The 17,365-nt window shown below is 30.3% G+C and overlaps 1 protein-coding gene across 1 annotated transcript; it reads right to left on the bottom strand.

Moving 5' to 3' along the window:
• Positions 1–1,208: 1,208 nt before the first annotated feature.
• On the bottom strand, positions 1,209–17,030 carry LOC132920292 (myb-like protein AA). The gene is made up of 4 exons (XM_060982558.1): positions 16,625–17,030; positions 4,709–4,783; positions 4,549–4,601; positions 1,209–4,473 (listed from the first exon to the last, which is right to left on the bottom strand). Exons 2-4 carry the CDS (start codon positions 4,755–4,757, stop codon positions 1,915–1,917), a joined length of 2,661 nt encoding a protein of 886 aa, XP_060838541.1. The 5' UTR covers positions 4,758–4,783; positions 16,625–17,030; the 3' UTR covers positions 1,209–1,914.
• Positions 17,031–17,365: the final 335 nt, after the last annotated feature.

The raw sequence follows: 17,365 nt of genomic DNA, 5'->3' as shown, positions 1-17,365 counted from the left end.
CTAGTAAATAAAATAGAACAAATTATATACTAAGTACATAATATTAATAATATTATATTCATTTAAAACGATAATTATTAATTAATTACGAACAAACCTAATTATATGCACTTTTTGATTTTAGAATCTAAAAGTTTAATTTTCCATTCATACATTTTTAATTTATAAGGTATCCCTTAAATTTTCATTAGCATTTTTTTAATGTATTTTGCATCTATATTTGTGACCATTGTATTAATTTTTCTTAATTTTTGATCGGCTAATGTTATAAACAATGTCATTACAATTTAATAATACAGGTCTATAGTTTTAAATTATATAGGGTAGGTATTAGAAATATTTTCTATGAATTAATTATTAAATATATTAATTAATAAATACATATTTTATTTATTAAATATGTTTGATTATTTATAATATGATATAATTTAAATTTTAGTTTTATAATAATATTAATTATATTTCTTAAATATAATACTATAATAACATTTATAAGCACCTACTAATACTAAATTAATTTTTAATATTTTATTTTATACAATATTTTATTTTGAATGATTGGAAATTATTTTACTTTAATATAAAAATAATTATTTAACTTGTGTATATATATGTACTTAAATTTTTCAGAGTTAATTTTAATTTATTTTTTTATCCGAAACTGTGCATAATATAATATGATATAAGTATCAAATTCTTAACAATGAATTTAAATGACCCTGTGATAATATATTGTAGTAACTAATTATACTAATAAGTAATAACATTGTCTGAAATTAATTAAAATAGTTTTAGTATAATAAAAATATAAATAAATATTTTGACTATAATCTATTTTTACGGAACATTTTTTAATTGTAGTTTTCATTTAAATTACTCATTTCTTGTACATTATTATTGTATTTCAGTTTGAATATAAATGTTGTTTAAAAAGTAAAAATATTATATAAATATTATATTATACCTATAATAGACATATATATTATATAATAATATCTACATACGAATAATCAATAATTTAAGCATAAAAATAATTTTAAGACTTCATAATACATTAAAAAATAAATATTTTTATTATTAATGTATATGTATATTTTAGTATTTATATATAGCATATTGCATGTTTTAATTCGATATTGTTACTTCCAAAAGTTATCGTATAATACATTGTGGGTACGTATAGTATCATGACTAAACTGAACATACGATTAACGATTGGAATATGTTTTTATTATTCAAATAAATAAGTGTAAATAAGATACATATTATAATAAAAAAAAAATTAAATACAAAACTACGTGTTAAAACTATAAATATTATTTTTATGTACAGTTCTAAAAAAAAAACTACTTACTACAATAATAATGTCACAACGAAATATTAATCAGATAATATAATTTATATTTAGAGGAAAGTGGCCTACGATGAGACTACCTAACGAGTATAGAAATGTGTACCTAACCTACTATTATGTCGTAGTACAAAATGCATAGATTGGCGACGACGGCGAAACGCAATAACGATAATTATGGTATTGAATTACACAAAAGCCAAGAAATATCCGATCATCCAGTACACGCAGGTTTCGGTGCATAATCAGACAGCAAAACTGAAAACCATTAACACGAAACAAAGAAGCTAATAGTTACGGAAATTCATATTCACATCGATATAAAATCATTTATGTATTAAAAATTAAGTACTCCGATCGCTTGTTTATAAATATAAAATAAATAGATATATGGATACATATAGTGCATAACTGTCATTCTGCGTCGTGTGATCGGATATTTCTCAGCTATTTGTCGTAAGCACCTACAGTAGTAGAACATCACTGTTCTAATAATTTATCACTATATTAATATTATAATATTACGTGTTGAGCTGCTTTGCGTATATGTATAGCATCGATTATCATCGCCTCTCGTTATGATGCCGTTTACTGGTCATGGACGACTGGAAGAACGATTCGATGGGCAACAGCGGTCTGTCGGCCGCGTACGAAGTATGGTACTTGTGCCTTGGTGCCACCGGAGTTACCGCTACCGTGGTTGCGACGTAGTCTACGTCTTCGGAAGACGCTGCGTCCATTGCGTCGGAAGTGTTATCGTCGATCGGAGACACTGACGAACTCCTCCTAAGCGCGTTGTGCTCTTCGGCTGCCGTGACCGTAGCCGATTGCACCGCGGCCGTCCTGATGGTCGGCACGGTCCGCCGTTTGGCCGAGTACACTGCCGGTCTAGTCGGCTCCGTGGCGGCCGCCGGTTCACCACCGTCGTCCACCATAGCCGCCGCCGAATCAGTGCTTGTTCTCAGTCTGTTGTAGTACTTGCCGGGTTTGTATTTGCTTCGATACGCCGCCCGTTCCGTGGTGGTGTCCTGTTGCTGTTGTTGTTGCGGTTCTTCCGTGGTAGTCGTCGTCGACGTGCCAGCCTTGTACCGGTTGGGCCGAACTCGCGGCTTGTACGACTTCCGGACTGTCGTGTTTGCGGGCTGTTCGGCGGTTTCCGGATCCGTGGGCGCGGGACTCGCGGTGGTCGTCGTCCTCCGTCCTATCGTATACGGCGCTTTCTCCGTGCTGGTGGTAGTCGTCGTACTAGTCGTGGTTTTATAGTCTTTGATACTGAACCGCGGTCGCGTACCGTTACCGTATTTGGCTTTGGTTTTTACGCGCGCGTCCGACGCCGCAACATCGGCGGCACTCGACTGCGATGCGGTCGTGGTCGTTGTGGTAGCCGCGGTCGTGGTCGCCGCAACTGTGGTCGTGGTGGTCGGTGCCAACGTCACTCGTTCGGGCACGTATTCATACTCGGCTGTCGGGTACGTTTCTTTAGGCCTGGACGACGGCAAAGGTTTCTTTTTCTTGAACTTATTCACCGAAACAGGAATCGGTCGTTCTTCTCTGACGGGCGCGTAGGTAGTGGATGCCTCCGTCGTCGTCGGAACAACCACTGTTTCGTAATCCTGGTGCAGTTGTTGGTATGGTTGTCGTGGACGGTAGTCCTGTTGGTGTTCTTGTAACTGCAACTGTTGACGATTGGGCACAGCGTACTCGTCGTAATCGTCCGGCACGGCGGTGGTCGTCGAGGTAGTCGTCGTTGTCGTCGTCGTCGTCGACGGTTTTCGTTTGCGCGTCGTCTTAGGCGCGACCGTGGTCGTGGTTGTAGTCGAGGTCGACATTGGTTTGGTAGGACTTTTCAGTATATCATACTGCTCGCTGGACTCGTTCTCGTCCTGTTCCTCGCGAGCGTCGTACTCCGACGAACTACCCACCACCGCTGCTTCCTTGAAGTAAGGCGCCTTCGGACGGCCGTTCACGGGTTGTTGCTGGCCCAGGGTAATTGGTGTAGGTAAAAAAGCGGGAAGCGCGTTGACTTCCTTGACCGGGAATATCCGATAAAGCTCTTCGTTTTTGGGCGTCGGTGTTTGGTACTTGCTGAACGGCCTGGTCGCTGGGTGCGTGAACGCGGTTGACAAGTCCACGGTAACCGGTCGGGTGGGTTGACCACCGGATTCTTGGCCGAACCGCACTTCTGTACCTACGTTCAAGTTTTGCACATACTGATTGGGTTTTATAAAAACGTTTTGATCTCCATTCGTCTGTTCGAACGGTCGTGCGAAATTTGAGATCTGAGGGTATAAGTTTTGGTTTTCGACGTGACCTGGATACTTCTGGAAGTAGGCCGACGATCCTCCTTCTGTAGACGATATATATTCTTGTTGTTGTGGTGGTTGTTGTTGTTGTTGGTGGTGTTGGTGATGGTGGTGATGTTGCTTATGTTGTTGTTGTATCGGATCTGAGGGGTTTACCAAATAAGGTTTTGGCCGCTGTTCCGCATACACCTGTTTGTTATTGCCCTGCGGTCTCGGGAAAATATGATCATTGGGCACATAATATGGCGTCAGTCTCTTAGGTGGATCTTGTACGATTGGCGGTTCCTTAAACCCAAAGCTCTTATGGTTGTTGTTTTGGTTATTATTGTTGGGGTTGTTGTTTGGGTTGTTGTTTATGTTATGGTATTGGAAGTTTTGATAGAATTGCGGAGGTGGTTGTATTGGCGGTGGCTTTTGATAGTTTTGAGGGTGACGTTGTTGAGCGTTGAATACTACGATTGCGGGAGGCTTTTGGTCTTCTGGTTCATTGTAGTCATTCTGTTGAAAACGCCGGTCGTTACTCTCTTCGTAATGTCTGTCAAAGTTATAGCTAGGCCTGAAATTTAAAGTGTGTGCTGGCTCTCGTGCTTCGATAGTTGCGTGACCAAATTCGCTAAAAGAACCTAATATAGTGGGTGGTGGTTGAGCGAACACTTCAATTTTGTTAGAAGCCGCTGGTTGTACGTTGAGCGGTCGGTTGGTATACCGAACAGGTGGCGTTATATGAACAACTTGTGAAAATCCATTGTTGAGTCTAGTTGACCTTTTATCAATGCCCGATACCGGTACCCAGTCATCTTGCAAATCATTAGAGAAAACCTAAACAATAAAAAAATATGTGAAACGTGGAAACAAAAAATAATTTTTAATACAATTAAACATATTTTTACTTACATTATTTTCCTTGGGTAAATAGAAATGTTCACCTCTAACGAACAAAATGAATCCTGAAAGAACCGATTAGTATTATTAACGTTTTATCTAATAATTATAAATTATTATACATATTCATAAGCAATTAAATTATTTTTTAAATTTTAAAACTAATATTTACCTAAAAGGATATTCAAAGAAATCAAACAAACAGATGTCCTTACACTCATTGTTCAGTCGTAAAACCCATTTACTCCTGTAATACATACAAAAATTATAAATTAAAAACATTTATATAATTTTACAATCGTGGCGTAAATACGTAGTTTAAAATGAAGAACGTGTAATTATTAATATTTTAAGCATCATTAATTCAATCATTATTCAATACCTATACAGATATGCAAATTATAATTTATAAGAGTTCTTAAGTGTATTTACTTTCTATTCATTACATCACATGCCTTAGTGCCGATTAATTTAATTTATTATACTACTTTTTATTTTATTTTTTTTTCTTAAATAAATCATTTAAAATTGTTAATTTCCTAGTTCACATTTTAATATATTATACAGTACTGAAATAAAAACCAAGGGAGGAGAAAAATCAGTTTAAGCTTATTATTTACTAATAAATTAATAAGTGCAGTTAGGCAGAGATTATAATTCCGAAATCCCAAAATTAAGTAATTCATTTGATATCAATGCAAAAAGTTATTTTTTTCTTAAATAGATTATAATACGTATCATTTTCAATCTATTCATTTTTAATTAATATTATTACGTTAAACAACAAAAAATATAATGAGTTTTGAAATTTATTTCTACATTTTTCCAGAGGGAGGGATTTTCTTTTCTAGTTTTGTGTGTATAAAACTTAAAGTAAACAGTAAAATGGTTGCGATTAATTATTTAGCTACAAAAATATAAAAATACGCATAAAAAAAACATTTAAAATAACTATAGGTTTACCTAATGTCGAAATGTTGAAAATATTTAAATAATTATAGCTATACGTATTATAAAGTAGACACTTCCTTATAATATATAGTATATACTATAACAAATTTATCTAATAGAGTGAAAATATTAAATACCCATGTATTTAACGTAGATATCTACGTAAGTGAAATTACTGAAATTTAACACCGATTTAATGACAAAGATGTATTATTAGTTGCATACTCCACGTTTAATAAGGAGCTCACCATAATACATAATAATATTATAATAATACATTATATTATATTTAGTTAGTCTCGTGTCAGTCAGCTTAAATTCCTCTTTCTGTTCAGTAATTGATCACTTTTGTGATCATAGCATTTGGGTTAGAAAAAAGGTCCCGTCCATTTGCATTTGGTCTCCATCATTACCCATTGAGCATTCCAATAAGTGTTTTTCGTCCTAGAAGCTTCCACATTCACAGTGGTCACTATCTTCTTTTTTCCATTTTACTAAATTTTTTTGAGAGAGCTCCTGCTCTTAGCCGATTAAGTGTTTTCCATATTTCGTATTTCATTATCGGTTCATTGACTGCTTCTAATTTTCTATATTTCTTTCTTTCCACATATTTTGTCTTTCTTGTTTTGTAATCAGGCCTTTTGTACTGTTCATGAAACTCTATTTTGATTTGAGGTATTTTTGCGTGAATACGTACCCGACACCCATGTAGTAGGTGTCTTGGATCTTGATTACATTTGTATCTTTCAAATTCGGTTTAGGTTATCTTTAATCTGCGTATATCTGGGGTTGCTATGCCACTTAGGATATGAAGTTTATGTACCTCTGTTGGTCTGATTGGTCTGAGGCATCCTGTTATTATTCTGTAAGACTCGTTGAGTGCTATATCAATGTTATATTATATTATACATATTTATTTAATTTTTCAATAATTTAATGTACTCCAATGAATACAATATTTTAGTTTGAAAAATCAATGAAACAAGAACATAATAAGCGTACAACTTCAAAGCTCAAAAAGTTTGTAATTAATTATTACTAAAAATATGAGTTCCCCGCCATGTCAGAAATTTTCCACATTGGTGGGTTTCCCTCCTAACGTTATTCGTTTTGTTGTTATTTTTTGCTACCAAATTTACTTATTGTATATAAATATTAAAGATTGTAATTATTTTTTTGTTTAAATAAAAACAAAATATGTCAGTTACACTAAATAATCTTCATGTTCATATTTTATAATCATAGAAATCACATAGTTATTGGATTCATTAGAATTAGAAAATGCATAATACTTTCCCCAAAAACTACTATTAACAAATAATAGATTGTATCATGAAAGTTGTCTTATGTATTTTTTTTTGTTTTTAATTTCCACGATTAAGTATGATATTTTAAAAATTATCTTTGAGTTTTAAATTTATAAAACATTGGTTATAACAGTGTTAGTGATTTTTTTTCAAATCTCTACATTCTACATATTATATAAAATAAATTCCCCAAGTTGCCTTGATTAATCTTCGAAACTACTGACTCGATGTACATATTGTTTTTTTTTGTATTTTTTAAAAAAGAACGAGGACATGGTAATTATTGTTATTGATTCATAATTTTAATTGATTATTATTATACTATATTAATTAATTAATAGGTGAATTATATATTTTACTTTTTCGACGAAATTGAATGTTTTATTGATTTTTATTCTCAGAATTGTTCCAAATTTTATTAAATAAATTTGTTCACTCACATTAGTATAATTTGCAAGATTAGTTTTCAAAGTGAGTTATAAGTACAATGCTATTGACCGGAAAATTATTGTAAGACGCTCTGTAATTATGTGGATAATAAATACAATATTATGACTACGTATTCTGAAAAGTAAATTTGATCGGTATCTATTGTATTACAGGTATTATATATAGGTATTATCACTATTATCCATTTTATTATGTATCTAAGTTTATGACTTAAGTAGTCCGTCCTGCAGTATTAGTGTCCATTTTGACGATATTTCTAAACAATTCAAATTTATATTAACGTTTTTCCGTCAACAAAAAACAAAATTTCATTTCCTGTTCTTTTGTCTTTTTACTTAACAGTAGAATGTGTCATTTTACATTCATCTAGTCAAAACGGTTCCACGTACGATCGTAAAAAAAAGGAAAGTGTATGACACAATAAAACATGTAAAATTCACATTTATTGGTAATTTCGCATTTGTTTTTTTTATATTGTTAATAATAAGTAATAACCCATTGCAGGCGACAATAATATTATTTAATATGCACTTACGTCTTATACATGTACTCAAATTGTACGAATAAACGTTGTCATACAAACGTTGAAACGTCAATGGAAATTGCTTATTCAACACCATTATTATAGTTATCATACAGGTATAATAATATAATACTACATAATATTATGATTTTTTACGATAATTCATTGAATATAATCAAAGTGACAAGCACGTAATGATAACCGCAAGGAAATGTGAAAAACTCACCAATACCGGGATATGGGTAAGAATAATGTAGACATTTATTATGAGTAATTTATTAAACTATATATCTTAGATCAGATATGATCTAAGAATAACTACTATTACTATATATCTAATATCTATTTATACATAAATACCTACTAGTTTATTGTTATTCATTTTATTTTTTCTTGAAATTTATTTCTTCAAAACCCTTGTTATTACCTATTAATTATGTATTTTAAATCATAACACGACTAATTAATTTTAATACTCAAACGTCTTAAACGGTAGTAACGAGTTTTTTATAAATAAAATGGTATATAATTTATTTACGATAGGTACGACAATATTTACAATTAATTTTCATTGTCAGTTTCTATATGTATATATATCTTATTTATCTCAGGTGTGTAAAATTAAGTACTTAGTAAGTAGTAAGTACCACTTACGTGTGCTATCGCTTATACGAGTGCAACTAGTATTGAAAAATTGATGCGAATCTTCCAATCGTCAAGACCCACGTGTAATTCGTATGTACGTATAGTAACTATAGAATAATATTATTTACTGTCGGTTTCGTTAGACACAATAAACTATACATATATATATGAAATATGAATATGCATGATAATACTATTATGTCTCGGCCGAGCATAGAATGATCAACGAGCGAATGAGAAAACCGTTAACACGCGCCGCGGCCTTGGATGGACATCCAGCGTTCCGCCACAATGTGTACACACGAAATAATGTAATATCATTATCATCTTCGTCATGAACACGTGGAGACGACGATTAACTTTTAATTGTCTAGGTGCCTAATATGTTAACGTTGATTTATACACAATAATAATAACAATATCACACTTACGATCTCGACGCGCCAACGGCCGCGTGTTTGTTTACGCGGCAATTAGATTTACAGAAACAACGTGAAACGCACAATAGCGACCGGATGATCTACGGACCGTGATCACGATAACAATGCGATGGAGTAACAACGCGTATTATTCGTGTTTACTGTTTTACAAACAATGATGTGCATTATGCACGTCGTCACTCTTCGTGTGAGTTTTCCCGAGGACGGACGTGTGTAGGGCGACAGTGATAAGACTATAATAAAAATACGTAAGAGAGTATGGAGGAGAACCGTAACAATGACGTCGGGGAAGCTGCCCATTAATCGTGTCCAAGAGTATTATAATATACAATCGTCAATCATGATTATTTTCAAGCATACCTCTAATTACACATTCGAATACTAATTTTATAGTTTTATAATTTAAACACAAAATTAAAAAGCCAAAATAATTTGTGTGCTAATTTTTTTTTTTTTGAAATTTGAAATTTGACATCTATTGACTAGCTTTCGTAGATTAATAAAGTTGGTACTAATACTTAGTATTTTAAAGTATTTACCATAATATATTTTAAAGAGTCTATTTAATATGTATAACTATATTTAAATACTTATCTGAAAATATTTAATACTTTTCCACTTGAGCATTTAAAAACCCTATAGGTATTTCGAAAATATTTTTAATTTTATTAGTATGTATATATGTTTTTTATGACGTAAATTAATAACCTACAGGAATCAGAATGCGTAACCGTGTGGGATCTCGATAAGTGATAAATTTGTAAATTTAATTTTTCGACTAATTGGCATTTACAAACATTGCTACATATTTGTTAAAAATACATTTGCAATAGGCATTTAAATACAAAAATTAAATAGTATTAAAATATTTTCAGATAAGTATTTGAAATTTAAATCTAAATACATCCTGTAGAATATATGTTAAATATTTTTAAATACCTATTCATACTTCTCCGTGAAAGCTTTTCAATATATTATGACAAATCCCTATCAAAAATAAAATAACTGAAAATTTAAACGGATATAACACTAAAATATTCTGTATTCTATTTAGATATTTTATAAATTTGTACCGATTACCCACAGTATTAATATATTTTCAGGGTCTATGGAAATGCGATAGTAACCTTAAAAATACTTTGGCCACGATTCGTATATGAATAAAACAGCGATGGGATGAGATTTTCTAAATCTGCAATATCGAACAGTGGGGAATACTCCGAAAACGTCGTAGGTATATATTATATCTGCACGCACCAATACATATAATTATTAATTTAAAATAAAGTGATATCGCTACTCAATTGAAATTCCAACGGTACGCCATGCGTGCGTGTTTACACTGTTAAACACGAGCACCTCGTGTCGTCCGAGAATACACACACATCACATACATATGTATATAAATATATATCTATATATATAGCACCGGAGTGAAGGTTATGTACACTTTCACTTGCCAATCGCTGCGACATTGACCTTCCTATGCTCGAAAAAATACTCTCGCGCCGTAATATTTATATCGGTTTTTTTTCGCTCCCTAGTACAATAATTTATAACGTAAAAAAAAAGTGTACCTATGTCCTATGCAGCTGTGTTTTACAATAGTTTATTATAATTTTAAATTATAATTCAATTTACAACTATGCGTGACGCAGATTGCCAAAAGTATACAGTACACGAGTGTATTGACCACAGTTTGGTACCTAGTCCTCATTACAGTACGTCAATACGGGATGATGATAACCATAACCATACTAACCACCATTTTTTAGATTTATTTAAATTATGGTTTTTTAAATTTTTAAATATACTTTAAGAGTTTAAGTTTAAGACCATAATTTCAAATTATTGAGATTTTTTTGTACTATGTAAGAAATGTCCTTTGGTGATACAAACTTCAGTTTTTCAAATGAGAACTCTTATTTTCTACTATAAATTATTTAGTGAATAATTTTTCTGAATCGTTGATAAAAAAAAAAAAAAAACATTCAAATTAATAATTTCTCAGTTATTAAATGCATATTATAAGGATAATAGTCCTTCAAAATGGTCTTATAAAAATATAAATTACATGTAATATTGAATCTAGTATTTATTATGTTTGGATCATTTTTATAAATTATAAACATTGATAAACTAATATTAATTACTAATAACATTTTCAATTTACCTTCCAAACCCATTAACCTAACCTATTATCCTTGAAACACTATATCAAATAACTCAAAAACTACTTAGTTGGATTTTAATTTTGATACTTCCAAATGTTCAGAAAAATATTAGGTTAAATAATATATGTATAGTAGAAAAATAATGTTGTCTTTTTAAAATAAAAGTTTGTATCTCCACAGGACACTCCTTAAGTGGTACAAGAAAATCACAAACGTTTTAAAATATTATAGTCTTTAAAGTTTAAATATATTTAAAAATTCAAGAAATCAGATTTTGAATAACTATGATATTGAAAAAAAAGAAGATGTGATCATGCTTAGTGAATTACTCTATATTTTTACTACATAAATGTTCACGTCATAACTAAAAACTCGAAAACTCCCTTAAATTCGAACACTTGATTTGACCATGTTGGTTATGCGTAGCACATTAATACATGCATTACTTAAAAGCTATACTCGTAACTATTATAAGTAGATACTGTAAAAATCATCACTGATGGTAATTGGATGATTATAATTATTATAACTTAGGTCCTAAATTTTAGGATGTATTTTAAATACCTTAAATCTCAATAATTATCTTAAATTATAATCGATCATAGTCAAATCTACTTAAAGTGTTTTCATTGGGTGGCTACTTTTTTCATGAATGTCCAAGTAGTGGCGAATTCAAGGGGGGCTCAAGGGCCCCTTTTTGACAGTTATATTATGTATGTAAGGCCTAAAATCAAACCCTAAAATACATTGTGTTTACAAAATTATATGATATGAATACAATAATATAAACAATTGTGGACCTCTCCCCCTACAAAAAAAATCCTAGATCAACACTGGTCCATGTCATAATGTATACATCATTATTATAATACTCAATTACAGATTGTTTGTTCTATAAATAACGTGTTTAAAAAAAAAATATAGTTACCTTATCCCTCAAATATTTTATTTGAATAACAGAGATGATTCACAACAAGTATAAATAAAATCATAAAATCTAATCGAATTGATTATTTGTAAAACATTTTTTTTTTATCAAATATATCGAACAATGAAGTACAATGATTAAATACCTACTAAATTTTGTTCATCGCCACTATCTACAACAATAAAAGTAAATCCTTCAAATGGTATAGAATACGTATAAGTACGATTTAAAATGTACAGAACGTTGATGTATTTCTAAACCAAAATATAAATACAAAAAGTATATACATATATACAACGAAAAACGACAGAAGAAAAGTGGTTTCACTTAAAAATTAAATAAAAATCACGTGCATCGTGTATTAATAGTAAGTACGTATTATTCACCTTGCGCACTAAACACACACTCGCACTCTATAGTGTGATTGAAATTCCAATCGACGAATTTCAGTGATTTTCTAAAGTGACAATAATTTTCACCTTGTTCTATATCCGACGCGGATTGAATATATATATATATATATCGGACATCCTAGTCACGTAAATTGATGCCTAATTCAACGATGTGACCATAACGACAAAACTATACTTTAAATTTATGTCAAGGGATCCGCGAAGACCTCGTATTTTGATTAATTACGTTGATACGATATAATATACATATTAATGTTAATATTTTGTGTACTGTGTCAATATTTCATACACATGGATACAAAATACAAAGCAAGTCATTTTTAAGCAACTATTTGATCTCGTTAGCTTTCACCGCAGAAATTCTACGCATGTGCTTAATACTCTATACATAAATTGGCGTTAAAATAATATAGCTATTTCGTTGGAGGTCTGTTCAAAACAATTCCGACGTTCGGAGGGACTCGTGAAGTTAACCGACTGGTAAATTATAGTTTCATTGGTGCACGTTGTTAAATTAAAGAGTAGAATACAATTTATGATTAGCGTTATTTTTATAACACTTCACACTTAGTTTTTTTTATTGTAGGACATCTAAACCCCATATTAACACAAACGTTGAAACGTGCAAAACAAGTATTGGTATTATAATAGTTAGCTACAAATATAAACGTGAGCAGTAGTATACAGTGGGTTGAAATATTGGATGCATATCGATTATCTGTACGGTTATAATATCGTATGGTTAGAAATCGTGTTCAAAATAAAATTTAAAATAGATGATATCAATTCTTACTTATTTTAAAGATTTAAAAACTTTTGATAAAAAGTACATGAGCTATGCAAAAAAATCATTTACATTATTAATTTGTATTCTTTATTAACACTTTAATTTTATTTATTACTTTTTGTTGTATGATTGTCAACGCCTAAAATTGTTCAAATTTCGTACCATGTTAAAGTCAATACAACCAAAATCAACTAGAATTTTAAATATAATTACTATCTGGTGTCATTAAGATAAAATAATACTTTTATACATTTAAACATTCTAATGAAATTCCATACTGACCTAGGGTCGTACCTTATTACTATAATTAAAAGGTACTGACGTATTGTACACACGTCACTTAGATCCTACACAAGTAGTTGAATGACATATAGTTTTTGTAATTGCACGATAATGTTTTCATAAGAAGTTGAATTTCTGTTTAGAGGTAATGACGACAGATACGAATTAACTATATTAATTTTTATCGAATAATTACAACGACGATTATACATACATATTCACTAAAAAAATATAACAATAGGTAGTCTGTCATAGATGCGAATGGTTAAATTAATATATTTACTTAACCATTTCACAGAGAATAGGACTTGCTTTTAGAACGGAACGAAGTAACTTAGTATTAGATAATTTATGCAGTCACGTATTAAGCATTTAAATGGTTAGGTAATGAAAGTAATTAAGTATGGTAAGAAACTGTGATTTTAATTTACAGAACAAACTTGATATGATTCACATACTATATTATATACAATTATTTAGATGGATCTAAATTCTATAGGATTAATATACGATTGGTATACCTTGGTTTTTATTTTAAATTTAATTAAATGTCTTTCGAATAAGTCAAATGTGCCATGTCGATGTCTAAATCAACATTTATATAGTTTAAAAACTTTTGATTAGATATACTAAAAAAAATGGTTTTTTTTATTGTTATCAAATTTTTAATTTTTAATTATTTTATTTGTTTACATATATATTTATTGATTTTTTATACAATATTTATTACAAAACATTCTACTTCTTAAATTCAAGATTTCAATAATACCTAGTTATAACATATAATATGATTTATGCATATCTCTACCTTGTGCATAATATATTGTCATTCAAATTATTCATACTAAAAAAATAAATTATTAAAACCAAATGCAAAAGAATTTAAGTCAAATAAATAAAAATTAATACACTGTGAGGTATATATAACATAAAGTATACTATATACAGTATATTATATATTATTTATACAAAATGTATACAAACATTAATTCCACATTATTATTTATGAAAATTATGAGTATTTTTTTTCCACAATCATCACACTTTTACTAAAATTCCTAAATCTTATTATAAATTAAATATAATATATAGGTACCAGAAATAAAATTGCCAAAATTAATAAAGTGAATTGAACTTTTTACTTGAAAAAATTACAACAAATAGTCATACTTTGACGTACAAAACGAGAATTTTCATTAAATCGAAAACTATCGGCAATTGTGAATTTGTGACTCATCTATTAAATATATAAAAATAAACTAAAAAAATAAAAATCGAGTTTGTAATGATTCGTGGTCGTCCATTTTATCGTCCCTGATATAATATAATATGCATGATACAGTATTTATATCATATGATAATTAGTTATACTATATTGTCTATTTATATAATATTACATAGTTATACATTTAGACATTCATATATTTCTAATCGTTATAACGTCTATTAAATATTATGTATAGTGTTACATATTATAAGTATAATATGAATAAACCTCCAATTTTTTTGAGAGGAGGGTATAATTGGCCGAAAATATTAAGCAATCGTGAAAATTATATAGTTATTATTTAGTTTATTTATTTTGTGTAACATAGATTCTAAATAACCAATTAATTTATGTAACAAAAATAATGTGATCTCTAATCAAGAAGATGTGTGGTAGGTTAATTTTTTTTTTCTTAATCCGTAATTCCTATGCCGACACAGTACGGTGATTTTCTTCCATTTCGTAATAAATCTATATATATATATAGTACATTAATACTGTTATTTAGAGACTTACCTAATCATCTGCAGTAAACAAAATGTATACTTTTGAATAGATACCTTCCCAAATATTCATTTTTAAAAATAACTTGTCTCTATTACAATTAATATTAATCAATATCAAATGCCTATATACAATAATACATTTCATTGTTTGTATTTACATTGGTACCTAGTTTGAAGGTACAGTACATTTGAACCCTAATAGTATACAAGACTGCTTGAATAATAATAAATAAAGTATAAATAAGTAATATTAAATAATAAATTGTTCATATAGTTCGTATGTTTGAAAAAATTAATTTTACTTTATAAAAATAGTTAGCTTTTTTTTATCAATTTACATTATAGTATTTTAATTATATTTTTTTCATTGATTTTCATGAGTTAATAGTTATACATTTCTGCTATAAGATTGCAAAGGAAATATATAAATCACTGAATAGAAGGCTAAAATTATTTGTACTCAGCTTTAAATTCTAAACACCGAGAACCGGAACACAATGTGGCCGATCCATTAAATTATTTAAAGTATAAGATAATTTATTTTTATTAGCAATAATTCATTTATTATAACCATTATGAGTTTTATTATAGAATAAGGCCTCAAAGTTTAAAATAAGAAAGTAATTGTTGTTATTAGTTTATGGATTCATACGAGAAAAAATATAAAATTACCTATGTAGACAATTTGGAATAAGTATAATATATGATTTAGGTACGATTTATTCGGTTCCGAAATATCAAAACAACTGTTACAACCGTTAAAAAACTTTCAGTAATTAATTTATTATAAATCGAGACCTTGTGCCTACAATCACCGAGAAAACCCGAAGAAAGTTGAGATGATTGATTACTTAACGAGTGACTTAATTAGAAAATGTATGATAAACCATATTATTATGTTTGATGTTTTGTTTCTTAATCTAAATTCTAAGTTCTTATATGGAATAAAATTAAACAACAACGAAACTATATATATATATATATGTATGTATTGGTCTTGGCTACTACCTTATTAAATGTAATGATATTTAATGCGTGTTCGATGATATAAAGAAGCAAATTAGCAAAAGGCACGAGTTTTCGAGGATACAATTCGGGCGAAAGTGCGCTAATCCACTTGATCCCTATATGCAATAAAATGATTAGCAAATAAGTTTTCACTTTTAATACTATGTACACCATTTAATCCGTTCTAAAAATATATACTATTACAATAAAATTATTATATATTATAATATATACAAATATAATGTTTGTAAATATCAGTAAATATCAGTAATTGTATGTACATAAAACCCGCACACAGCACGAGTCGTTGACGATTATTATCACGTTACACGTTGTTATTTAATAGCTTATAAATAGAGTAGATCAGTACAGATAATAGAAACGTATAATATCATTTGTAGACTTACCTGAAAAATAATGTTGAAGTACAGCTTCAGGTGTGTCACACGACAATGCAGCGGTTCGAACGTATGGTGTATATATTATATTAATCCAAGTAGAGGGTGGACTAAAAGTACAAACGGCGCACTGCAGCCACGGGGTTCGATCGAGCCGAACGCGAGACAAAATGAAAAGATTAAAAATCTAAAACGTCGGGGAAAAGAAGAAAAACCGTAGACCGCGGTCTTCGTCGCGTGGACTATGAGTACACAACGGTACAAAATACGCGGAATGCGATGGGAATGATCGACACTATAACGATAATGACGATTATACAGTAATAATAAAAAAAATAGTAATCAAGTGCAGCAGTAACGTGCGCGTGCGTTGCCGGCGACAAGTCGAATGAACGAAATCGAATGTGGGTTTATTGGTCGGTTTCCGATGTGTATACGGCGGTGGCGGCGGCAAAAGAAAGTAGGCTAGTCATGACACTGTGTATAGCTGGTACTTGGAGTGTGCCTAACAACAAAACGACACGGAGGACTTGTGTACCCTTTCCATTCTTCTTTCCCGTCTACAGTAGTGTAATATATACATATTTGTATATGTATATTGTGAAATACACCCGATTCATCCCGAATATATATATATAGCCTATAGGGGCGCGTGGTGGTAATAGTATTTACGAAATTATTTTTCTGCACTTTGCAGGACTCCGTCGTGGTCTCGGTGAAGAAAGTAAACGCATCTCTTGCGATTCCGCG

The sequence above is a fragment of the Rhopalosiphum padi genome, chromosome 2 (assembly GCF_020882245.1).
Source record: "Rhopalosiphum padi isolate XX-2018 chromosome 2, ASM2088224v1, whole genome shotgun sequence".
Classification (NCBI taxonomy): domain Eukaryota; kingdom Metazoa; phylum Arthropoda; class Insecta; order Hemiptera; family Aphididae; genus Rhopalosiphum; species Rhopalosiphum padi.
Note: the sequence above shows the minus strand (reverse complement) of the source record. Positions and strands in the feature narration are given on the sequence as shown.

Excerpts from the sequence above, each read along its gene's own strand:
- LOC132920292 (XM_060982558.1), bottom strand. The coding sequence starts at position 4,757 with ATGAGTGTAAGGACATCTGTTTGTTTGATTTCTTTGAATATCCTTTTA. Across the intron at positions 4,602-4,708 it reads TTCTTTGAATATCCTTTTAG|GATTCATTTTGTTCGTTAGA; the intron begins GTAAATATTAGT and ends CGGTTCTTTCAG. Across the intron at positions 4,474-4,548 it reads ATTTACCCAAGGAAAATAAT|GTTTTCTCTAATGATTTGCA; the intron begins GTAAGTAAAAAT and ends TTTATTGTTTAG.